Genomic DNA, 25,642 nt, shown 5'->3' with positions numbered 1-25,642 from the left:
TCTTAAAAAAAAAAAATCAAGCTATTTCAACCTTTGATCTAGCCCATGCGCTGAGGCTGGAAGGGACCTGGATAGGTCAGGGAATATAGAATATCTTCTAAACAGGAGTGCAGAGAGCAATCAGTGAGTGTGGGGTGTTTTGAGGGCTGAAGCTGGTGCAGTAAGTCCAGGCTGAAAGGGCTTTGGGATCCTAGATGTGGCTGCAGCTGGCAGGCTGGGAGCCTGCGAGCAGGGCTGGCTCAGGAAGAAGGCAGGAAAGGGTTGGAATAAGCTTGGAAAGTGGAGAAAACAGAACAGGACGTGGTCTTTGGTGAAGTTGGGGTATGTGTTGGAACTGTAGAGCTGGGAAGCACAAATTTAAGGTCCTAGAACGAGGACACTTAATGAGTACCACAAGTGGGTGTGAATGTTATGGCTCTGGCCATTTGAAAATTACAAAATGCTGCTTCTTGCTCCTTTTCTCTCTCTTAACTCCATATCCACCTTTCTGGGCTTTTTTTCTTGTTGTTGTTTATTTTTCTGCATCACATTCCACTCAGAAGCTTCCCAGCCTAATCTCCCATTGCCTTAATTTCTCACCCACTTCTTTTTGTCTAGTAAGACCATCTGCAGGGAAAACAGTTCAAATTCACATGCTGATGTTTAACTTGACGAAATAAGACTTCAGATTTGGTGCCCCGCTGTGATAAAAATAAAGGCAAGGCAGAACTCAGAGAATAACAGAGAAATAGCACAGCACCTAGTATTTTATTCCATTTTGATTACCACTTTTTGTGCAGACCTTTTACACTTCTTTTAGTTAAGTTTTACAGGTGCCTGGAAGGGAAGAGTAAGAATGTAATAAAGAAGGGAATACCCTGCCTGGCACTTTTTCAAGCCTGATAAAAGAAACACCCACAAGTCACCAGACTGCATGCTGTAAGTAAGTAATGGAAGAATTACTAAAGGCAGTAGGACACAGAAGGAGTACTGTGTCCAGTTCTGGGCTCCCCAGTTCAAGACAGACAGGAAACTGCTGGACATGGTACAGCAGAGGACTACAAAGATGATGAGGGGCCTGGAGCATCTCTCTTATGAGGAAAGGCTGAGGGACTTGGGTCTTTTTAGTCTGGAGAAGAGAAGGCTGAGGGGGGATCTGATCATTGCCTATAAATACTTAAAGGGAGGGTGTTAAGAGGGTGGGGCCGGTCTTTTTTCAGTGGTGCCCAGGGATAGGACAAGAGGAAATGGGCACAAACCTGTACATAAGAAGTTCCATCTAAACACGAGGAGGAACTTCTTTACTTTGAGGGTGGCAGAGCACTGGAACAGGCTGCCCAGAGAGGTGGTGGAGTCTCTGTCTCTGGAGACATTCAAAACCCGCCTGGACACGTTCCTGTGCAACCTGCTCTGGGTGGACCTGCTTTGGCAGGGGGGTTGGACTAGCTGATCTCCAGAGGTCCCTTCCAACCCCATAACATTCTGTGATTCTGTGATCAGAGCAAATGGAAAAGCAAACAAAACGTATTACAGCATGAAAGAGATTTCAACTGTAAGGATCCTATTTACTAACATACATTACACTCATTCCTCCTCTGAAAAATGTTCTTCTGCAAAGAAGAGGTTTTACTTTACACTTAAGTAAATGTACCAGTTCAAACTGTTTTCTTGAGCTTTTTCTAGATTCTGTATTTTATATGTAACTGAACACATGCAGAGTGGTAAGGCATACAGAAACTGTGTCAGCTAGCAGGTTTTAAATAAACCTGCTTTTTCTAGAATATATTGCATGTATAGTCACACTACACGTCCATTTCTAGTAAGAAGCTTCAACCATTTTGCAATTGGTAGGCTCTCAACAAATTTCTAATGAAGTTTAGGGAAAACGGATAACCAGGAAAAGGAGAGCCTGTACTCATGTGATGTGGAGAGAGGGATTAAGCGGGAGCTCACACCGAGAACTTTCAATAAGCCATTCTTCTTCATTAGATGCCTAAGCAACTATGGCTCTGGCCAGTCTGGTAGCTCCCATACACATTGGAAACCATGTTGTACCCGTGCTGCTGCGCAAGGAATTTGCTGTCCATTGCTTTCAGAGGAATAGAAGGTTCCAGGTTTGCCCTTTGCTACAACCACGTCTTCTAGGAGAGTTGGTTTGCCACCATTTTTGATATGCCAATCTCTAAATTATTTTTCAAGGGAATTCTGATCTTGTATAGTGAATTTACAGCTACTGGAAATCGGGTTGCTTTTCTTAGTGATACACTTTGGCTGCAGTAGTACATTCAACTGCTTGGGAGTTGTTCTCTGGCCCCAGTGCCGGTGGCCAGGACCCTTGTACCAAGCTAGGAGCACGGAACCAGCACCCAGGAACCACTCTGATCTCTCTTCCCAAGGCGGACACAGGGCCTTCAGGCAGACCTCCGGAATGCTGTGATGACAACGTAGACTGGTGTCAACAACTTATATTGGCATAAATGCAACAAGAAGTCCAAAAGATGGTAAAACAGAGCCTTTTGTGTATTACTGCTGCTTGATCTTGTGTTGCAACGTGCATGAAGTTGCACGTAAAGAGAATTTCTAAGATGCACAATGAAGGAAATTCACCCCCTCAAACACGGTGCTGACAACCAAGATGTCTTGGGTAGACCCTCCTGCGCTCCGCCCTCGAGAACACACAGGAGGGTCGAGCTTTGCTTAGCAGCCCCGACAGCTGGAAGCCGGGACGCGCATCCCCGTGGGCGTGCAGGCCTGCGGGGGTACACAGCACCGCACGACCCAGAAGCTTTCCGGTCGCTTTCTCCCCAGCCCCCGCACGGCAGCCACGCAGCTCCCCCGACTTCTACGACCGACCCCCGGGTCTCGCGTCCCTCAGCGCCCCGCTTGAGGCGCCCACCGGCCCTCCGCCACCCCTCAGGCGACCGGGCGCCGCCGTCCGCCGCGCGCCGTCCGGCCGAGCCCCGCCCGCCCCCGCATGCGCAGGCGCGACGCTCCCGCGACGCTCCGCGCCGTTCCCCCCCGCAGGATGGAGGTGGTGCTGGCCGACGCGCTGCTGGCCGGCGGCGGGGACCCCTGCGCGCTGCTGCGGGCCCTCAGCGCGCCGCTCTCCGCCGAGCGGGCGGAGGCGCTGCGCCTCCTGCTCCAGCGCCTGGCGGCCGCGCCGCCGCCACCGCCGGGCGAGGCCGAGGCGCTGCGGCGGGTCGCCTGGGAGGTGGCGCTGGAGCGGTGCCGGCCGCTGCTGCGCGGCGGGGAGGCGGCGGGAGGGGGCTGCGGGGAGCGGCTGGGGCGGGCGGCGCGGGGGGCCCTGCGGCACTGCGTGCAGCTGTGCGGGCCGCCGCTGGCGGCGCGGCTGGCCCGCGACGCGCTGGCCGAGCTGGCGGCGGGCGGCGGGGCGGGCGCGGAGGCGGCGGTGGAGGCGCTGGTGGCGGCGGCGCCGCGGCTGGAGGAGCCGGCGCTGGTGGCCGGGTGCGTGGCGGCGGCGCTGGCGCTGGTTCGGGAGGAGGGCGGGGGGAAAGGAGAGGAGGAGGCGGCGGCGCTGGTGGCCGGGCGGCTGCTGCCGGCACTGAGCGGCAACGGGGCGGCCCTGCGAAGCGTCTGGGAGGGGCTGCTGGGCGGCGGTGGGGCGCCGCGGGCAGGGCGGGCGCTGCTGGCCCTCAGCGCTATGGCCGACGCCCTGCTGCCGGGGGGCCCGCCGGGGCCGGCTCTGGACGCCCGGCTGTGCCCGCGGTTCTGGCGGGTGGTGCAGGAGGGCCTGACGGAGCGGGACGGGCTGTGCCGCAGGCGGGCCCGCTACCTGCTGAAGCGAGCCCTGGACCTCAGCGGCGGGCAGGGCGGCGAGCTGCGCTGCCCCACGGACGGCGGAGACGGTACGGCGGGGCCGGGGGGCGGCGGCAGGGGGGCGGGAGGGAGGCGGGCGCGGCTGAAGGAGAAACTCTTTCTTTTTCTGTCAGAATCGAGTCTGTTTTGGTGGTCTGCTGAAAAGAGCGAGAAACTTCAGCAGTTTTGGGAAACTTACATTTTGATAATGGAAACTTTGGAAGGAAACCAGGTAGGAGCACCCTAAAACCTGCGCGCGTCGTAGCTGTCTGTCACACCTCACTTCTGGCACACGCGCCGGAGGCGTTTTTGTTGGGTGAAATATTTCCAGCTTTGGTCATTGAGGGTATCTGAGTAACCATTAACAGGAGTATTTTTATTTCTAATTTTAAATACTTAAAGCATGTTGGATTTGCTTGTTTGGAATAAATTCAAAGCTCGCTTCTCTCTTTGGAATATTTCTGGTTAAAGCAGTGAATAGAACTAAGAAAGGAAAATCTGGATCGCAGCTAATTGCAAGACCGCGGGTGACCCGTTTCTTAGTGAAAGTCAGGCTGTTGCAACTTAATAACCTCTCTTCAGCAGCGGGGGAGCTTCATCTGTGCTTTGGGTGAAAATTAATGAGTTTGACTCGGCGTTTAGTGGACTTGGCAGAAAGATTCCTGTTGACCTGAGGCTTCCATAATTCTATGGTATTGTGGTGTTAACTGTTAGTCGTGAATACCTCTTTTTAGTTATTTTATTTTGTTTGTACATAATTGTTCTGTAACTGAGAGAAATAGTATTTACAAGGATGTTTAATTTTAGAGATTTGTGCTGGTTTGTTCTATTTTTGATTAATAGAACGGTTGATTATTAGGGAGTATTATGATACACTAGCATGGAAGTATCAATTTTTCTTAAGTGCTAAACTGCGATTGAGTGTTACATACCAAGTGCTGGGATCAGTTGCAGAGGCATTGCAGGTTTGTTTAAGTGGAGTTGTGTTGTCATTTACTGTGTTAATGCTATCGAGAGTAAATTCTAGCCCATGAGTAAGTGCCAGTTCCTAGGTTTGAGATATAAACTGACTACTTACATTACATCTGATTTGTGTTTCAGATCCATGTCATAAAGCCAGTATTACCAAAACTAAACAGTTTATTTGATCATGCTATATCAGGGGAAAAAGGTAAGACATAACTTTTCCTGAAACATCTCCTAAATATTAGGCAGTTAAGTCACGCTTTTTTTTTTTTCCTTCTGCTGTATTAGTAGCAGTTTTTTATTATGTTTTGTTTCTCAAAGTAGCTGTTTTCTGGGTGGCTATTCCAGTTTTGTGGGTCTGCTATATGCATAGGTTGCTTGCCAGATATGCAGGGGCAGTGCCACTATGATCCAAGAAGAAAAAATGCTAGCATATGCTTATTGCTTGCTATGATATCTTGAAATATTTTTTTTTCCTATTGGCAAACCCAACTAAATGGTCCTTTTTTCACGATGTTTTGCTTTACTTAAGCTAATGTGAAAATAAAACAAAGCCAGAGATTCTTGGGGTGAGTCATGAGAGCCAAGTTACCTTCACAACTCCCTCACTGGAAGTGGGGAAAGAAAAAATTAAATGAGTGCTGAGACAACACGGTGAAGGATGTAGTGTCATCTGTTGTAGGGCAAAACGGAACGCATCTAATTAGGTAGTACAAGATGTTAGAAGTTAAGGTTCAGAGATTTGTAAAGTGGGAAGACTGTTAATGGGGAAGTGTTGCAGGTGAATACAGTGTTGAGATGAGGACAGTTGCAGGAAAAAGGATGTGGTTTTTGCATTTGTTAGTCATTTTAATTTGTAAGTACTAAAATTTAGAGGGTAAGTTTTGAAAGCCATGTTAATAAATACTTTTTTTGTATTGGAGATTTAGCAGGGTAGTTTTATAAATCTAATAGCTATAATCATCCTTCTGAAATGTCCTGTGAATTGACTGTGATGTTGTCCAGAATGTCAGTGTGTTGTGTGTTAGTATGCTAATGTGTCACTGTCATTTCTGTGTCAATCTAGAATAATTTGCTTTTGTAACAGGTTGTTGGTTGTTTCACCCATCATGGCACATGTGCATCTATAAACGAATGTTTGAGAGTGAGAATAAAACATTGATGAAGGAAGGCGTTCTTCATTTTCTGGAGCTTTATGAAACAAAGCATCTTCCAAATTCGCTTTGTTTTTCAGAGGTAAGGGTGTTACTGATACTTGCCGGAACAAATGGATATTCTAATTTGTAATATATCTTAACACTAATTGCCTTAGTAGTGTTGGAATTAGACACGCTCTGTAAAAATGACAGCTTCGTTGTGCAAGTGATGGCAATATTTGTAAGTGGCATCAAATATATAATTGCTTGAAAAGTGGCCTGGCTAGAGGGAATGCATTTTTGAGTGCATTCATGCCTATATTTCAACCTAATGCTCTCTAATTAAAGTTGGCTCCCAATTTATTGAAATTTGTTTACCAGAAGTGAAATTCTCAGAGGCATAATTGATGCTTCAGATATTCAGAGTCCCCTGAACCTTTGCAAAATTATTAATTAATATTAACTGATTGAACGGTGTCTTGGATAAACCTGATCAATAGACTTCAAGTCTGTGCATAGTATCTCCTGCTTAAGGATGGATTTTGAAGATCCTGTGAGGAGGTGAATTTCTCTGTAGTACAATGTGTATGTTACTGTATCCTATTAAAAAAACAAACTACAAAATTCCATATGTGGGAAGAAATATTTTAAGTTTAAAGTTCTTGATTATTTTTTTTTTATTAGTATCATTTGTAGGTTGATCCCCCTGGCCAGCCTACACCTTAGTAGGGAGTGATATATATTATACTGTTGGTTTTTTTCCTACTCTCCTTCATAGGAGGATTGCCCTCAGAGGTTAATGCTTCTGACTTACACAAATTAAGTCAGCCTCTTGACAACTAACTTGAAATCCAGTCAGCCTTAAAACATGTGCTAAATCTTTCTGCGTGTGTTGGCCTCTAGTCTTTTATTTCATTTCATCCTCTTCCCCAAAAGATTTCTTATTTGCCTGCTGCTTTCACAATGCTCTGTGAGATGTACCTAGTGAAAAAATTGCATTGCTTGTTTATTCTTCTGCTTCCCTTTCTCTTTAGTTTCCTCCTCTTTTTGCTGCTACTAGTTAGTACTAGCAAGAGTGTTCTCTATTTTCTGACTCTGTCCTTTTAAAGGCTGGTGAAATAAGTCTGGTTAGCCTCTATGTAACAGTGCCTTGCGAGTGTAAATTTAGCCATTGTTCTTGTTTCCTTTTATCAGTTTGTTATTGGACCGTTAATGGATGCCCTCTCAGAAAGTTCCCTTTATAGCAGGTAAGCCACTGATACTTTTTTTAAAAATAAATATATTGATTATTGGAAATATATTCAAATAATACTGGTTTGAGTATGTGGGTAAGGTCTTGGATAAAGGAAAACACATTAATAAACAAATGGTGTTGCTAAACTCCCTACAGGTACAGAGTTTTTCAGGAAAGGTGGGTGGCTGTGAAGTAAGAAGTGGGTTCAATTTTATGCTAGTAGTAGCAACATAGGGATGCCCTAATGTCCTAATTTATGCCTGGTGTTGAAATACTAATTTGGAAATGAAGTGAGATATGGTAAATTAATAACTTGAGAAGATAAAAAATACTTCATTATTTTCTTGCCATAGAGAGAGGGGGCTGCTCTAATGGTTGCCAATTCATGACTGATAAAATGTTTTTTCAATGGTGCCTGATTATCTTTTGGGAAATTAATACTTTTTCACAGGAGAGTATTTGAGGTTGACAGACAACAGTGGCTTCCCTTGATGTAAATACATAAAAAAACCAGACAAAAGTTTGAGGCGTTGCAAGTTTGCTACGCATTCAGTGTACTGATGGCATTTAGTCCTTTGTGTTAGTTGCGTGGAGAGTACCGAGAATGGGGAATAATGTGCTAAAAGCACTTTGTGCACTCAGCATTACGCCAGATGCAGTGGCTCAGGCGATGCAGCTAGTAGTCTGCAACTCTGTTCAGAACGGTGTTGGAGGAGCCTTGACTGGCTGACCTGGTTAGGTGGCTAGAAAAGTTGGCACAGCCTATTTATGCACTTTTTCGGGGGGTAGGAAGGAATGTGACTGTTGTTTATTAAAGCGGTGATCAGTTTGGACTGGGTGATTCTGGATAAAGTGTAGTCAAAATAGGTTGTTTCATCTAAACGTGACAGGGCAAACATGACCTCTTTGGGCTCTGGCAGGAGTTAGGTGGTATCTCAGTCAGCTGGCTGCAGTCTGCTTTCCATGGGTGTACCTGATGGGAAGTCAGAAGTTGAAGCAAGTGCTGAGTGTTTCGGTGTGTATATTAGAGCTGTATTGGATGGATGCTTCATAATTTCTCTTAGCTGCTGTATTTTTGGTGAAAGTGTTGGGATATGTAGAGGAGGGTGTGTGTTTGAGTATACCAAGAATACATAGAGCGCTTATGGTTAATGTCGGGCTGTGTGAGAGAAAACTGTAAAATCACATGACTGTCTGAAGCTAACCATTGATAGCCAGGTTCCTGAGACCTCTGATGGGACACCAGTTGTCTCTGTTAGTCTCATGGAGCATTTCTTGTGTCTTTACTTAACCTTCTGTGCTGATCTGTAGTTTTGTTTATACTGACTTTATAACTTGCTCCCTTGCCCACTCGTGTAGGTAATTTGTCTTTGCTGTTCTCCAGATCAGACTGGTCGCATCCTTACCATGTACCACAGATCTTGTCCTGTGGGCCTTGGCAACCCGCTCCTGGAGGCCCATGTCATTCTGTGGGTGTGGGGTTGAACTGACAGTGCTGTTTCTCACTGTGGGCTCAACGTAAGGTGCTCTCAGGCCTGAGTAACTGGACTTGAGGCTGTGCTTGATTGCCGGAGTGTGCTGCTGCCATGTCCTTAGAGGTGACATCCTCTAAGGATCCATCGTCTGTGTGTTTGCTGGGTGCTGCTGGAATAGTGGGATAAGTGTAGGATGCAGCTGATGCACTCCATCTCTGTGGCCTGCTAGAGCAGTCTCTGAAGTGAATTAACCACTGAACTGCACTTTTTTTTTGTTTAGGGGCAATCCTATTTGTAGCTGTTAACATGCCAGTTGTGTATTTGATGTTTTAAAACCCAACAGGACACCAGGTCAGTTGATGGGAGCCTGTCCTCCTTTGGGAACGAGGCTACAAAAGTTTTTGGCTACCTATCTCATGCTTCTTCCAGAAGAAGAAAAAGGTATATTTCAATTTCACCTTTATCTTTTTCTAAATAAACACACCAAATAAAAACTATGGTCTCATTTTCCAAATCTCATGTAAACATTTACCACTATTTTTCTACATTACTTGAGGGAAAAAAGATTGTGTTTCCAGAGAAGAGAGAGAGAGAGATCTTCACAGGCTTTGAGGCATGCTGCAGTATTAAACTACAGAATTGTTTTAGGGGCAAACTGAATCAGACTTACTTTTTGTATTAAAAAACCCAAACAAATTCCTAAATTCTGAAGGTGAACAGTATTTGCAGATTCTTTTTTCTTTATTTTTCTGCATAGATAATACTGTGATGAGCAAAATCTTTAGAACTATTCTTTTCTTTCTTTGTTTTGGGGGGGGGGTTGGTGTGGGTTTTCTAGTTTTGGTATTTTTTCTTTTTTAATCTACATGCCAGACTTTTTTAGTCGCAACCTGTGTCATTAGGCATTCACAAGAGCCAGTCTTAGTTTGAAGCTGAGTAAGGATTCTTTTATTCTGAGGTTGGATTGAGGAAGATTTCTGAGATTGTTCCGAATTTTGGTGTTAGTGTAGGCTGAAAAGAAAAAGCAACTTTTGACAGACCAGAGTTTAGTATCTGTTCTAATTGGATTAAATAAGGGTAGACCCAGCTCTGTTCAGTGTCCTGGATTTACAGGTACATATTCTGGTAGTAAATACCTTACATGTTTGTAACACCATAGATGCCCTATTCTCTGCTCCGTCCCAAGGCATATATTTTGTTGCAAAATGGAGAATCTGTGATTAGCCACCCTGAGACTGGGTCACCTGCTTCTACAAACTGTAGCTCTGGTTTCTTGTTGAGGCTTGCTTTTGCCACGTCAGCATCCAATTAAACTGGTTGGATCGCTGTGTACTTTGGTCTGCCATCACACAGACAGAGTAGCAGCTTAAAAAAAGGCATTGTCCAGTACTCAAAATAATCTGATTTAAAATTCCATTACTGAACATGATGAGTAGTGCAGATCACCAAAGCCCAAATTTGATTTATTTCTAGTTATATCCTTACCGTATTACCTTACTGACAGGCTTCTTTGCAATGTGCTTTTTTCATTGAAGTAATTTGGAAATCACTCCGTTGTCTTTCATTTAATTTTCAGAAATGATCATAGCACTCTCTTGCTGGGGTCCATATCATTTAAATGCATTGGAGAACAAGAAATCACTCTGAATTGTTTGTTTTGATTACTTTTTTTTTTTTTAAGGTAGTTTCCTGTTAAAATTTATTCAGAAGATGACAAGTAGGCATTGGTGCGCTGTCCCCATTTTGTTTCTTTCTATGGCTCTGGCATATATTCCTGCATGTAAAGTACTGGGCACTGAAGGACTTCATGCTTTAAGGTAAAATGCACACTGCATTGTGTTTGTGCAGACTTCTTATAAAGAAAAGTGCTGAACATCTGGAGAGCCAGGATTTAATTCATATTTGTTACTTCTGGGAGGATGTGGTGGCTGTGCACGGGAGTGGAAGGTTCTTTATGTCTCATAATGCATTTATATCTCTGCGTGACTTAAAAAATTAGTGTTTTGCCTTTCAGTCCTTTGTCGTCACTTCTTTTTTGGCATCATTTTCCCTTGGTCTTCCATACTTGTTAACTGATATATATCAAACTTCTTCCTCTTCTTCTAATTACATTAAAACCTTGTTTAATGGCAGTTGAGGCTATATCAGGGGACAGCCCACAAAATTGAAAAATGAGAGACTTGTAAATAAAAGGCTAGGTAAAAGTTCTTGGCATGCATGTTGTCCTTAATCACACTGAAGTTTCTGAAGTGTCTGCTTTCACTTCCTAGAGCCACTAAAAATCAGTAATTATTACAGTTTAATCAAATTTGAGCTTTGAAATAAAATCCCAATAGTGGTGGAAGGAATATCGGATAAAAATAGCTTACAAAAAAAAAAGGCCAAAAAAAGTCAGACACACCTCTGCTGATAAAAGATCATTGAAGGTTCTTTCAGTGTTGTGCTAGAATGAGAATTTGATGGGAAAGATGTTTTATTTCTATATTTATTACAGATAGAAATGCAAATATTAAATAATCAGCTTGAACTGATGTCATCATGGGGATTGTTCCTTTACTTTCGGATTTGTTGCACTTCCCACTCTCCCCAACCCCACCTTTTTTACCTTGTCAAATATATGTTTATCCAAGTTTTAATGTCAGTTTTTGAAAATACATATAGCAGTCATCTTGGTTCCAGGTGGTATGCTGCCTGATCAGGCAGTGATTGTGTTATGCTTTGTAGAATATCTTTGTTAAATAAAATCTAATACATTGAAGAAGGTTAATAATTACCAAATGCATGAAAGTGTTTAAACTTTGTAAGTGTGTGTTTTCTACAGCACATATTTTTCTTCTTTCCAGAGATGTCCTCCAGTGTACTATGATTACACATCAGATTTTGTTGCGTGGAGCTGCTCAGTGCTATCTTCTTCAAACAGTTATGCATTTGACAGATGTGGTGAGTTTAATTTGTTGTCTTTTTTTTTTTCTCCCTAGTGCAATAGAAACGCACTAACACTTTAACAGGGTAAACAGGACTCAAAAAACTGCTAAATACAACATGGAACAACTGCTTTTGGTGAATTTGCAATTTTTTTAGTGACTACTTAAAAAAATTGTGCTATATAAATATAGGTATGCTTCTGTTAACTTTGGTTTTCATATGATGTATTTTTTTCATTACCTTTTACTAGATGTTTTCTTGTAGGGCTTTCATGCAGTAGTTATGGAAGAGTATCCTATTATGATATCCATTGTATAAACTCAGCTGTTAACAGATAGAAACTAAATGGACTTTTCCGAAATACCCAAGAGAAAAAAAGTGTTCATAATACCAGAATGCTAAAACCACCATTAATAGCAAGACCTTAATTATTCAGTAGTCAATGTATTCGTGTTTTGATTGTCTTATAACATGCTTACTTTCTAGATAAGTAGACCTTCTTCCATGTTGTGTGTTATGGCTATAAAACTGTCTGAGCAGAATTTTCTTTTGGAAATACAGATACAGTACTTATCAGTAACTCTTACTTGTTTATGTATGTTCATTTAAAAGGTATCATCAGTGAATAGCACTATTCTTGTATTAATTTTCAGTTAGATTTTAATACTTAGGAAAATTTAAGTGTTCCTTTGTAAAGATAAGTTGGTCCAAAAGACACAAAAGTGAGTGTGTCATGGAAAGGAAAAAATCAATTTCTTTTTCTGAAACTTTCACCAGATGACAGCAAACTTCTTAAGTCCTTATATAGATGTTATCGGTTTTATATTATGTTGGCAACTATTGTATCTTGATTAATTTCTTCAGGAGAAAGTGTCCCTCCCAGAAGTTTCAAGCTTTCTTCTGTCTCTTAGACCAGAGGAGTCCCTAAGGAGAGATACTATGTTATGGGTAGAGGTGAGAACTGAAGCTGATTCTATGTTTATCAAACATTTTTTAATACCTACCTTACTCTCTGGAAGACCTTTTTTTGGTGTTAATTAGAGGGGGATGGTCCTCTAAGCCTCAAGACAAATACACACTGTGAGGGGTATTAACTGTATTTTTTGATGTTACAGCTTGCATTTAACAGTGCTGTTACATTGGTAATGTCAGTACAGAGCTGGCAGGTATGGTTAAATAGTAACATACTGGTTTTAATTTAGCTTTGCAGGTGGTTTCAAGAGAATGACAGATGTTTCAAAAAGTCTGTAACCTCCGATTTTGAGCATCGAGAGACGTCATCATTATGTCAGTATGTACGCAGTCTTGTGGGAGAGTACTTGAAGACACAAGCATCTGAAAGTAAGTTAAATGTTTATTAATATAAAAATATTTTAAAGATAATTTAAACAAAAAAGTTACAAAAATCCTTTGGATTTTAGGAGAGCTGTTTGTTTATTTATGTTATACTTACTGAAATTCTACTTAATTTGTGTCGTGATTCTTAAGTTTGAAATTTATTTTCTAATTCCAGTTTTCCTTCATAAAATACAGCCCTGCGGTATCAATTGAAAGTTAAACCTTAATACTCAGTTTTAATGCTGCACTGATGCTTTTCCTTTGATTTCTTTTGTTACTTTTTTGGTGGTGTGTGAAAATGCTGGAGTATGGGGGCAGAGGAAAGCACAAGGGAATGTGAATAGTTATGGGTTCTGTAGCCTTTCTCAGCGCAGCTTAGCAAAATGACCGAGTATATTTAGGGAGAGAGATGCCGTATGGTAGTGCAGCTTGGCAGCTCATTACACACCTTCCTGTGCAAGTGATGTTCTTTTGATCTTGGACAGCTTGCAGCAGACGAGCTGCCGGGCATTATAACCAAGGAAGGTTCTTTGTATGCTCTATAAATATGCACAGACTTCTTTCTTCACTGCCATGTTTTTTTCTTTCTTTGAAAGGAATGGATTGAAGAATTGAAAGGAATGGCAAATTGACTTTTTGAATACTTTAACTTTTGTGTGGTACTCAGTTACTACTTCAGTACTGCAATTGTATCAAATTCTATATCGTTTTATAATGTCTAAAGTCAAAACTGAACACTTTTTTAATATTATACCTGTAGGAGATATAAAAGCTAGGCCAGAATTTGCTAATGATGAATAGGTTCAGAAGCTTCCTGCAGCCTGGGAAACTTCACTTGGTTGTCTTATGGTTAGAAAAGTTGCAGGCAAGTTTTGCTTCTAAATGTAAATGCTTTGCTAAAAATTTTGGCAGATCCTCTCTCCTTCCTGAAACGTTTTTTCCTTGGTCTATATTATCTGTAATTTCATGGCAAACATCTGTGTTTCACTTCTAAAAAAAGTGATGTTTGTAATGTCCTGGTTCAAAATGAATCTTAGCTTATAAGCAGCTCTGTGGAGGAAAAAATAAAAAATCAACCATGTCCAGCTGCTTGAACTGTACCTCCAAAGTGTGTTTTGCTTTATAAATTCCCAAAGCCAAAAACATACCAGTCAAGAAAACCTAAACCCAGCTTATGTACTACTATTTAAGAAACATTTTTATAAATATAATGATGTCCTATCTTTATGTCTTCCATAAAAGACCCATGAAAAGAGAAACTTTAGTTAGTTTTTTTTTTTTTACATCCTTTTGACAGAATAGTTTTAGTTCTTCATATAACTTTCAGCTGGTCAAAATTACAGCTGATGTTTCTGACAAAGCATAATGGAATTATTTTCTTTGTTAAGTTCATTTGAATACACTAATGTATTTTTAAAAGCAATAGAAAAGACTGCTGGGAGCACCTACATAATATAACACATTGCCTAAAATTGATATAAGCATAGAGGCCAATGAGATTAGCCTCTTTGAGGCATAAAGGAGAAGTAATTGTGTTTGATTTTAGTTTATATCTAGATAAAAGAACGCAAAAAATTACTAATAATATTCTTGTTAGCATTAATTGTTATACTACTAATTTATTAAGTTGCAAACACAAAAGTTTTAAAAATTAACATGAAGGTATTTTTTAAATGCTGTGGAAACCTTAAAATATCTTTAATCAGGAGAAAATTGCTTTATGCCTGACTGGTTTGAAGCTAAGCTTGTCGCAACAATGATTCTGTTGGCTGCAGACGTGGAGCAGATGAGGAATAAATACAGGTAAGTATGAAATACCTTATTTTACATTTCTCTCTTTTTCAACTCCCTCACTCCTGAAGGATCCGGTAGAAGCCTGATCAAGTCAGGAAGTTGTCCACTTTTCTCTGTAGACTTTGGGTCAGCCTTAGACCTCGTCCAGCTGTTGCTGCAAACATACTGGGTAACATTTCTAAAGATACTTGAAACGTGTCCTATTTATTTCCGTAAGTGACTTCAGCACTTAAGGCAGATACTCAGAAGAGGAATTTCTTTTTAATTTTTGTTTTTGTGTAGTGAAAAAAGCAACATAGAATGGATTGAACTAGAGGCTTTCTTGAACCCTCTTCTGGATGTCTTGATGAAACTTGGCAGTAATGCTTACATACCAACACTGAAAACAGATAAAAGCCTACAGCTTCTCTTGAAGTTATTGCAGACCCGTTCGTTAAAATGTTCCAATACGCAAGATGGTTAGTGATATCTTCAGTATACTGTATCTTATATTAATTATAGTCTAACTAAAACTAAGGTACTTACTGTTTTAAGGCTATATTGTCAAATTAATATTAGTCTAGAAGTGGTAAATGTAAAAGTTGACAATCTGGCATATCTGTTACAGAGTTGAGCTGTGGGCTCAATCCTACAGGGGCTCTTCTGAAGGTGTCCTAAGGGCTGGGAGTTGAGAATGTGGAAGGCTTCTGAGAAAGCAATGGTTGTCCATTAGGATTAGATTAGCAGTTAGCTAAAATTTGGAGAGTGTGACCGTATTAAAAATATTTATGGCCAACCTATGGATTCCATAAGTCATTTAGGCACTCCAGAAAGAAGTTAGCATAGAAACCAGGTATAACCTTCTTAGTTGCCACAGGTTCAGCTGGAGCCAGCCTTCCCTGAGTGAATAGTTAATCTGCTAGACATACTGTTTTCTGAGTTGACTGGTAGGTAATTTTGTCTCAACTAACGCTGTTTAGACTGCAAAAGACAGGATGCCTCTGATTATTTCACACTGTTAGGCGTGATTTCAGTAGGCATGCTTAACTGACTTGCTTTAGTTTGATGTTGATTAGAAGCAAGGAGGCTAAGAGGTACCCACCTAAGCACAAGTCTGCTGATCTGACTCTCTAGGAGTTTTGGCCCCCCCACAGATTGAGCACTTTAGCTTGTAGGCCTTTCAGGAGAGTCTGAACAAAAGCTATGGAGTCCTTACTATTCCTTTGTTAGAACTTGGTCAATTTGTAACCTGAACAGACCTTTTTTTTTTTTTTTTTTTTTCTGAGAGCAAATGAAAAATTGCAATATTATTTTCATGAATTTGATGCTGAACTGGAACGGGAGGGATCTTGGCATTTGGGTTCTGCTTCTCCAGATTATTTGCAGACTTTTTTTTAGTGTTTTCGTAACATGGAGTACAAGAGTAGCTTTGGAGTTGGGGTCACAGGTCCAGGCCCCTGCATGAAAAAACATTATTTCAGGTTCTGCATCCAGGTTTCATAAAGATGTCTAAATGCATCCCTGAAGTAAATGCTTACCTTTATTTTTAAAAGTGTTTTATTCATTCACACACACCCTTTGGATTTTAGCTGTTTGACTGAAATATTGAGAACTAATTATGCAGACTGTTAAAGTTCATATTGTGGGGTGGTCTCTGACTGCTGGAGTGGGTTCCTTCAGATGAAGCTAAACTGGAAGATGTGTCCCAGCTGCCAGTGTGCATTCAGTCTGCAGCACAAGGCTAGAACAAGCCTGGAACAGATCCCTACAAAACACATAGGAGTCCATGTTAGGTTTTTAGTATCAAGAATATAACTCTGTAAATAATTTCCTTGTATGCCTTATTTCCTTATGTGCTTGCTAATGTAGATGTAAGTGATTGCTCCTGCTTTGGGAATTTTGATGCCTGATTTAATCAGCACGTGAAGTTCTGCTAATAGAGTTCTTGAGGTATGGCAAGGCTGAGCATCACAGTTGTCTCCATCCTTTTGAACACTCCCATCATCAGTGGAGTCTTTCAAGAGGCTTTCAGAATTGGACTTGTAATACTACGTCTTTTTGTGTTAAGTTAAACAAGGATTGCTTTGCTTTTCTTACGTTATTTTCTACAGTGTTTTCATGCTTCTTCCTCCTGCACAGGAGAGCCAAGTAATAGATCTTGTTTCTGCAGCTGTGAATTGACTCTGTTGAGGGGTGAGAAGAATAATGCTGTAAAATGCAGAAGTTTTGTCCTGTCTGTCAAATGGAAAATGATAAAATGGGAAGGAAGAAGAAAGGAATTTAGGCTTATAAAACAAGAACGTCAACAATTGGGAACTGTTTTATTTAAGAATACTTTAATGGGGATAGACATGTCTGAAATGCATGCTGAAATCAGCAGCATTTTTCTACAGGTCTTGCTATCTGTACTGTTGGTAGACCTCACTATTTTGAACAGTAAGTTTTTGCTAATTTTTTTTTTTATAGTATTGCAGAGCCACTGGTAGTGAACTGGATTTTATGTCCAACATGTTTATCTGCAGAATTTCTGAATTTTAATTGCAGAAGATGTTTTAGTGATTTGAGATTTATGATGAAATGTGATAATAATCTGATATAGATACATGGTTTGTTCTAAACAAATTAATGAGCCATTTTAATAGAGAACATTGAAAGTAAGTACAGTATAGATTTGGGACTTCTGGACTCTCGTTATATTTCTACTGTTTGAAGGGCTTCCATTTCATCATAATTTCACTACATGAAGTGTAATTCAGGGTAACTCTCTCAAATACTGGAACTCATGACTGATATTTTTAGAACAAGATGGTCTTGCAGAGTATTTTAACTCCTCTTTCATATTGATATCTTATTTCTTTTGCTTTCAGCTTAGCCCTTACCCTTGAAACACAGGCTGAAGTGTGTTTGTGGTTAAATGTGTTTTAGCAGAGTGACTTACCTCCCTTGTGTAATAAACTTGTGTCTTTTTGTTTGTGAAATGCTCTGCACATGTGGTACGCTTTGTAGCCTAGCCTTTTCTTAGAAAATGTATTGGATTTCCTGTTCTAAGCTTATCTGTTGATTTACAATGTTAAGCCAGGAAGCTACTTGACTGGAATCTTGTAAAAATTACTGTGTATCGAAAGCTGAGTTATTTCTAAACAGCAAAAAAACCCACAGACAAACAAAAACCCTCAACCAAAAACGGTTTTCACTTCTGTACATATTAGAGATGGATAACTGCATTTTTTCTCATATACAATTTATTGCTGGATATGGAAACTTCTGTTCTTTAAAGAGTAAGTTCATTAATAAGCTGTTTGTGCAGAAGGTTGGAATAGGACAACAGGGGAAAAAAAGTTGGGAACTTTTACTAAGAGAAATTATGCTTTGATCTTCTGGTTTTGTGTAGGTTTTGGTTCACTGAGTCATGATAAGTCTCAGGAAAGAATATAATTTGGTTTGATTCTTTCAATCCTATGGCTTACACTGCTAAAGACTACAGAACTGTTTTAAGGTATTCCTAGGTATTTAAATACTTGTTACTGTATAACTTTGACTCTGTAACTTAACTAAATCTGCTTGATATAATAAATTTCTTGAGGAAATTGTATTTCTGTATGTTAAAACATTTCTTTTCTTTTCTCTTCACACAGATGGGGTATTGGTTTTTATCTGGAAATCTCTAGTGACACCTTTGGAGAGTATTCTTGGATTTCTTCTCAGACGGCTTACTGCAAATGAGTTAAGCACTGTAAGTAATTACTGTGATATACTTTGGTGTGGTTTTGCTTGTTAGTTTGATTTACTAGTATTCCTAATTTTCATATAAAATCTTTAAACACCTAGAAAGTCATTTTGCATGGAAACACCTCTGTTAACATTTTGAATGGGCACAGTAAGAATACAGAAAAAAAAACCAAAAGTGTCTTGACAAGTAGTGTTTAGTGTCTGTGGTCCATATTCCTTGTTTCTTCTCAAATCTAAAGAAATCATATAGTAAGAAATCATGAGTTTCATGTCATACTGTATCGCACCTGCTAGCACAGTTTAGAGGTGTTTGGAGACTTTCAGTACTCAGCCCGGTTAACATCTTTAGTGACTGTCTTCCACTGTTTGCTCTTTGCTGTGGCCAGTGTTTAAGTTTATACCCAAAAGAAACCTGTGACTTCTGAAGCAAAAGAACTTGACAGTAGAGGATTTTGACTTGTTTAAAAATACCGTGTTGAATGTATTAAAGAGCTGCACCGCTTCTGATGCTCAGGCGAGCTCAGGTGTTTTTACATAGCATTCGTTTGTGTCCAGTAAGGGAAGTTAAATAAACTTAACAATTAAAAGAATTGGAGATTTCTTTCAGAATTTCACAGTGTCTCTTCTAAGGCATATTCCAGAGCCCTAAACTAGAAGAACCTGTAAGCTGAAAAGATTTAAAAAAAACAACCCCAAAACCAAACAAAAAAACCCCAAACCTCCCTCTACCCCCAAAACCCTAAAATGAAATAAAAGGTTGTTCAGCTGAAATGACTGCTGTTGTTTTCCTTCTGCTATCATTGTTACTATTAGTTTTCTTTTTTTTCAGTTTGGTTCCTTCTCTTAATGCCTCAGATGACCTTTGTTTCCTCATTTTTAGGTTGGAGATCTCGATCGCTGTGATCTATACTTAGCTTTAATTCCAGAGATAGTGAATTTGTGCTTGCAAGTCGGCTGGAAGAAAATACCATCTATCAAGAATTTCATTTTCTCCCTGACAAATGCATCTATTCGTAATCTTCAGGAGACAAATTGTGAAGAGGTAATTTAACGTTATTTGCAACAGTGAATATTAATATAAAATAAACCAGTAAATATTAATTAAAATAAATATTTTATTTGTAATGCTTATATAATGTTTGGATTATATATAAATAATTATATAAACATACTAGAAGTGCAACTTAATGTACAAATATTTATATTATAAATATATTTTATTTTAATATATATTATAAAATAATAAAAAATTTATGTGAATATGTATGTGTATATATATTCCCTAACACGTGTATCTTTAGTTGGCAGTGTAATGTTAACGTAAAATATTTGTAGCTAAGATTTTTATTACTTTTGTGTGCTAGAGCTATGTGTACTTAAAAGGTTTTTCCTCAGATATGAACCAGTCTTACTGAGGAAGTTACTGGTAAAAGAAACGCCTTTTGTATTAATGATCTGTTGAATTTCCAAGCTGAAACATACAAAGAAAAAGAAATTCCAGAACCCATCATTGCTTTGGGTTTCTCATATAGTTATTTTTCTTGTCCCATAGTTGTGTGATTGGTATAGCTAGTATATCGGAGAGATGTATTTTCAAAAGGTAAAGAAACATTAATAACTTCTATAAAAAGAGGAGATTTAAATTAAGATTTCTTAGGCAATATCTTTGGTATTTTCTGCATTGAATTATTGATCAAGAACAGTTAATAACATTAAAAAGTTTGTATGTATTTGATTTGCTAGGCTTACTTTTCTAAGGAAACAAAGACTTAATGTCTTTTTTTGTTTGGTTATGTGAATTACGTACTTATTCCATAGTTTCAAAGTAAATGTTTTATGGTTCAAACTTAGTGTTCACTGGGGTCTCTACCAACTTCTTTTGAATTCAGTAGAATTGTCATGATGATATCCTCAGTTGAGTACATCTTCTGTTTAAGAAGAAAAAAGAAAACACTGAGTAATTACAGATAAGAAAAATCTTTCCTGTGCTCTAGAGAGCTGAAAGTAACTTGAAGATATTTAAATAACATTGAGTTTTTAATACTATTAGAAAACTGTATGTTTATTGACTTATTTAATTGAGTCTTTTTATTTCATGCCTCTTTAAATATATGCGTTTATCACACAAAATAATGATAGTCGGTGTTGTGACCTTTCAGCTTCTTGGAGCAGTTAGAATGTGGTATTCCTAATTTCAGCTGTTGCATTGGGTCTCTGACTATGTGGACTCGCGTCTTTGTTTTTTTAATTGCTATCCAGCAATGTATGTAAAATGCTACCTGGCAAGATGGAAGTGTTCCATCGTAGTTGAGCTAGGCGCCTGCACTTAATGCATAAGTGACTGTAACTTGCAAGATTTACACTCTTTTCAGTGCTTGCAACTTGTGGTTGATTGCTCTGACCCAGCCGAGTAAAGCTGTGTTATGCATAGGGTAGGAAAATAAGGAAGTAGATGGGTGCAGGGTTGCTACCTTATGATGTCTGAAGTGATACAAATAGCAGGATTATCAAATGTATCAGGAGGTTATTTGTATCTTATTAGAAGAAATCTGTGCCTGTTTTGTTCATATATGATTTGGTTTTAATTAGGAGCCAAAGCTTAAAGAGCAGATTAAAAAAGTAGCTAGCATGGCTTCACTTACAGCAGTTTGTGAGATAATGGATCGGAAACCTGAAGTGTGCCTTGAATCTCTGCCTTCTGTGGATGCTCTGAAGAGATTTATTTCCTTTTCTCAATACAATGAAGTATTAAAGAAGCCATCTTATGTTGAAGAAAAAAGTAGGTACGTCTATGCTATAGCTTCAGTAATTCTCCAGAATAAATTTGATTAGCTTGGAGCAGTGATTAACATGCTGGCTTTTCCTGTTCTTTTCTTTGATAACTTTTTGCCAGGATAAAAAATGAAGACTTCTGAACACAAACTCTTCATTCAGTTGCTCTTTTGTCTTAACCTTCAGGTTTCAGAACATTAAAGCAGCCATAGCATCGGACCAAAGGTTCTTTTGCTCAGTCCTCTAGTGCTATGAAGCCAGAGCTAACTTTGAATGTTGCTTATCCTGATGCCAGCCTAAATACATATACACTGCACAAAGCCATAGCATGTATAGAAACCAGTTTAAATTGAAATTATTTACTGGTGAGGAAGAGAAGCCCAGAGCAAGCCTGAGGGCCAAAACCCAAATACATGGTTAACAAAAAAATGTTTGCCAGCATGTGGTGGTGTTTCCATTGGATACTCTCCCAGATGTCTATGACCAGTGAGACTGCCTGAGCAGTGAGACTGCTTTTTCTGTGTTTAAAAAACTTTTTGTAGATTTCCCTTCCATGAACATGTCCAATCTCCCCTTAAGTCTGTGTAAATTTGAGCATCTAGAAGAAGTATAGTGAATTTAAGCTGTTCCTGGTGGAGCAGGAATGTGCAGGATAAACTAATACAATATATATTTAGGAATAATATTCTCCTTACAGCTTATGTGAAGAAACAACATCTCAAGGCTGGGGGAAAATTGTTGCTCGTTATGTCTGCGACCAGTGGATTTGCCTTCGTTTTATTTTAAATTCATTTCCAACACTGGCTCAAGAGTATGAAGGAACTTCAGAAATTTCATTATCTACAGTTGAAAGGTCAAGAAAAATTCTAGAGTCTGCATTAGAAGCCCTAACTATTCTTCCTTCAGACCAAGTTTTAGCTGTGTTTGACTGCATGAAAGTCCTTGTTCCCAAGGTAAAAGATAAAATAATGGCATGATATTAATAGTTTTTGGTGTGGTTTTTTTCAAATGTAACACTTTTTTCTTCTCTTTGTTTTCAGCTTCTGGACTCAGCGGAGTCTCTCTGCATAGAAGCATTTGATTTGGCTTGGAAAATTATATCCTCTTTGAGCAACACACAGCTAATATTTTGGTCCAATCTAAAAGCTTTTGTTCACTTCGTCTTTGACACTGAGGTTCTAGCGGTTGCTGCAAGTGCAAAGGGTCAAGCATATGCCAAAATAAAAGAGGTCAGTTTAAGAGTTCTTTTTTGAGAAGTGAACATAAATTTTATCTGGATCCAAAAACGTATTTTGCTTTTTATTTTCCCTTCAGCTGTTGTCATGAATTTTTCATTTCCAAAAAGGTACTAGTTTGAGAGTGTTAGGACAAAAGATCTGAGAATCAGATTGAGGATAGACAAATACATTGTTTGTTCTTGTAACACAGAAAATGAAAATTACTATTTCTTTGACTTTGCAATCTGTTCAGTATCTTCCGCATTCTGCAAGGGTTTTCTTGGTCTTTATTTTATTTTTACATTATCCACTTCGTAACCTTAATGTGGACACAAGCCAAAATAAGACAGGTATGCAAAGATGTTCTAGGTATCTGTTAGCTTTTTTCCTTAATGAATGCCTGTAATGAATAATTGTATGCTCAGTGTTGTAGGAAGTGATGAGCTGCAAGTTAGGTTTTTTACTTTGATCTTAAAATTTGTTCGAATTCTTAGAATTGCTGTCTTAACTCCAGCGTTAGTATTTCAAGCATTATCTAAGGTGTATTTTCCCAATGCTGAGAGTCTGGTCTATGTGACAGCTATCCCATTGTCTGCAGTGGGACATACCACGACAGCAGGCATCAAGGAGGTAATGAAGGTCTCCTATACTCAACAAAGGGCATCTGGTCGAGCCACCTTCTGCCCCTTCATAAGAAAATGAAGATAAAGTTCACAAGCAAGTGCCTACTTATGTGTATTCTTATCCCACTTCTTGGCAGTTTCTATTGCCATTGATGACACCTTGTGCAATGGCTGTATAGTTTTAGCTAAAGAGAAAGAACAAATAGAACTGCCTAATGCTGATATGTCACAGAAGTATAATTTTGATTTTGTCTACCACAGTGCACTCTGTCTTTTTAATAACAGTTAGAAGGAGCGGAACAAATGGGTATTTTTGGGCCAAAAAAGGGAATATTGCTATGGTAAAATCCAGAAAGGCTTCCGCGGAGGTGTCCAGAGTGTTTAGTGTTCTAGAACTGAAATTTCTTAAATTTACTTTCTGTGTTCTGGGCTTCTACTATATTAATTAAACAAGTGAAAAACATTCCAGGATTTTGAGAAGTGTAGTAAATGCCATGCTGCTTCTCCTCAGGTGAAACACAATAGTTTGGTTCTGGAATTATTAGGAAATGTACGTGGGCTGTCTTTGCACTAAAAGAAAAGTTTGAATTCTCTGTAAAAAGACCAGAGGTTTCTAGGATGGTTTTGGCTTTTTTTCCAAAAGGTTTCTTCAGAGTGCATTCTAGTACTTCAGTTTTGGCTCTTCATGATCTTCTTGGTGCTTAATCCTTAGCAATTTAGAACAACTTTCTCTATAAAATCAGACTGTCAAAGAGTTTTCAATGTTACCAAAAGTATAATTTCGTAGCAGGGAAGAGAAAAAGCTTTGTCTTGTAAGAGCTATCACACCTTCTGGAAAACCATTGCCATGGACACCTCTAATTGATGTTGTCTAAAAAGGAATTTATAAAAAACAAATGCACCTGTTCGTTCTGAATCTCCCTGTCCTCTCCCAAATGCTTGCAATTTCTTAGAAAAAATTTATTTTGTAACTGAAATTTACTGTTGCACTTAGCCTAACGAAGGCAGTAGGAGGGGAACATTTTGGGGCAATTTTTCTTGGTTTTTTTTTTTTTTTTTTTTTTTGAGAAATTCTACGTAACTGTTTCGTATATCGGAAATAAAAAAAAAAAAAGGAAATGCTACACAGATATTTTTCCACTCTAACTCAAATACGAACTTTAACTTCAACATGAATGTAGTCTTTAATAAAGAAGAAAATTAGTGATACACTACCTATGGAAGAATTTGTTTTTCTAAATTGATAAGGATTGATTAAAACCACCAGGTTTGTAGTCACTGAAGTATGCCCAGGTGCATTTGTTCCAGTTATCGGGAGATTGATGTAAAGCGTCTGATGTTATACCTGTTTAAGCAAAGATCAGTCCTGTCTTTTGTTAACATAAATGTACTGGGGGCCATTGTTGCCCGTTCACCTGCCCTAGAATCAGGGAATTCTAAATAGATTGAAGACAGCATTACCCTGAGCAGATCTAGGATGCAGAAGGAGATCAGACCTGCTAAAATAGGTGTCACTGCAATATTATTCTAATCATTCTAGCACTTCTGAATACTAAATTTTGAATCTTTTATTCTTCTTTTCAGATAATTTTCAAGCTCATAGATATGTCCACATTGAAGACTGGAGTCTTCAATGTAGTCCTTAGTCATTGTTGTCAATCTTGGATATTTCCCACTGTTATTGAGAGAAGTGCCTTGACGAATGCTTTCTTAAATGCTGGAAATTATTGTGAACTTATCATTGAGGCTTGTGTCTTTGGAACTGTATTTAGGAGAGATCAAAGGTATAAAAAAAATCATTGTGATTATATTTGTTATACTTTTATGAACTTTGTTTTCTTTTAAACTTTGAGATAATTACTGAAATTATTTTGGTATGTTATTCTGCTAATTTTGTTGCTTTGTCTTCTTTCGTCTGTGAAGACTTATTCAGGATGTGAATGCCTTCATAGAAAATCTTGGAGAAAAATGTGCAGCAAATGTTGTTACAGAAAGGTAATGATTTTGAGGATACATTTTGCAACATTTGGTCTGAATTGTGTCTTCATTACGATTGATGCTACAGTAGGAAAGATGCTGGTTTTGAAGTCAGCTTCTTATGAGTATAGTCATAACCTTCTTAAGTATTGGTAAAAGGGATATACATCACATAACATTTTTCTACATTTTGTATTTTAATTATGAATGTAAAGTATTTTCTGGAAAATACATCCCATTTGTTAGCCTGAATGGAACTTAAATAACTACTTCCTCATCGTTTTACCTCATAAAAATGGTACTTTTTAGGATGCAGATATTTTACTGAGTGCTGCTATGTACTTCATCAATGTAGACAAGACAGTTAAGAAACTCAGGCTTCAATGCAGCCAGATTTGAACCTGACATTTTAAAGTTGTTTGTAGGCTTTTTTAGTTTCCATACTGGCAATAGTTTCTGCCTCCAGTTTTTGAAACGGGGACATTGGCTGCTGGATTATTGAACTTTTTTAGTACCTTCACTCCCACCTTTACTCAGTGGAAGAAAGTCAGAGAAGCGGTCTAACATAGGGCTTTGGAAAGCGTTAGTAATTGCTAAAACCAGAGTTTCTAAGAATCTCTTACCACTTCTAGTTCAATACTCCTGGATTTTGTCCCAATAGCTTCTTTGTTTCCAAATGTCT

At 39.1% G+C, this 25,642-nt stretch overlaps 1 protein-coding gene across 1 annotated transcript in view; it reads left to right on the top strand.

The window, feature by feature from the left end:
- The first annotated feature begins 3,004 nt into the window (after positions 1–3,004).
- TARBP1 (tRNA guanosine 2 -O-methyltransferase TARBP1) overlaps positions 3,005–25,642 on the top strand; it is a 35,943-nt gene continuing 13,305 nt past the window's right edge. The window contains exons 1-22 of the mRNA XM_074161478.1: positions 3,005–3,190; positions 3,263–3,845; positions 3,930–4,027; positions 4,897–4,966; positions 5,849–5,997; positions 7,092–7,144; positions 8,950–9,047; positions 10,288–10,423; positions 11,450–11,546; positions 12,396–12,485; positions 12,734–12,872; positions 14,197–14,199; positions 14,576–14,672; positions 14,946–15,121; positions 18,278–18,375; positions 19,252–19,413; positions 20,961–21,176; positions 21,723–21,727; positions 21,841–22,096; positions 22,184–22,372; positions 24,568–24,767; positions 24,907–24,978. Of these exons, the coding sequence (XP_074017579.1) occupies positions 3,005–3,190; positions 3,263–3,845; positions 3,930–4,027; positions 4,897–4,966; positions 5,849–5,997; positions 7,092–7,144; positions 8,950–9,047; positions 10,288–10,423; positions 11,450–11,546; positions 12,396–12,485; positions 12,734–12,872; positions 14,197–14,199; positions 14,576–14,672; positions 14,946–15,121; positions 18,278–18,375; positions 19,252–19,413; positions 20,961–21,176; positions 21,723–21,727; positions 21,841–22,096; positions 22,184–22,372; positions 24,568–24,767; positions 24,907–24,978 (3,173 nt within the window). The remainder of the gene's footprint in view (positions 3,191–3,262; positions 3,846–3,929; positions 4,028–4,896; positions 4,967–5,848; positions 5,998–7,091; positions 7,145–8,949; positions 9,048–10,287; positions 10,424–11,449; positions 11,547–12,395; positions 12,486–12,733; positions 12,873–14,196; positions 14,200–14,575; positions 14,673–14,945; positions 15,122–18,277; positions 18,376–19,251; positions 19,414–20,960; positions 21,177–21,722; positions 21,728–21,840; positions 22,097–22,183; positions 22,373–24,567; positions 24,768–24,906; positions 24,979–25,642) is intronic.

This window comes from Numenius arquata, chromosome 2 (genome assembly GCF_964106895.1).
Source record: "Numenius arquata chromosome 2, bNumArq3.hap1.1, whole genome shotgun sequence".
In the NCBI taxonomy this organism is placed as follows: domain Eukaryota; kingdom Metazoa; phylum Chordata; class Aves; order Charadriiformes; family Scolopacidae; genus Numenius; species Numenius arquata.
The sequence above is the reverse complement of the archived record's forward strand: the minus strand, read 5'-3'. Positions and strand labels throughout refer to the sequence as shown.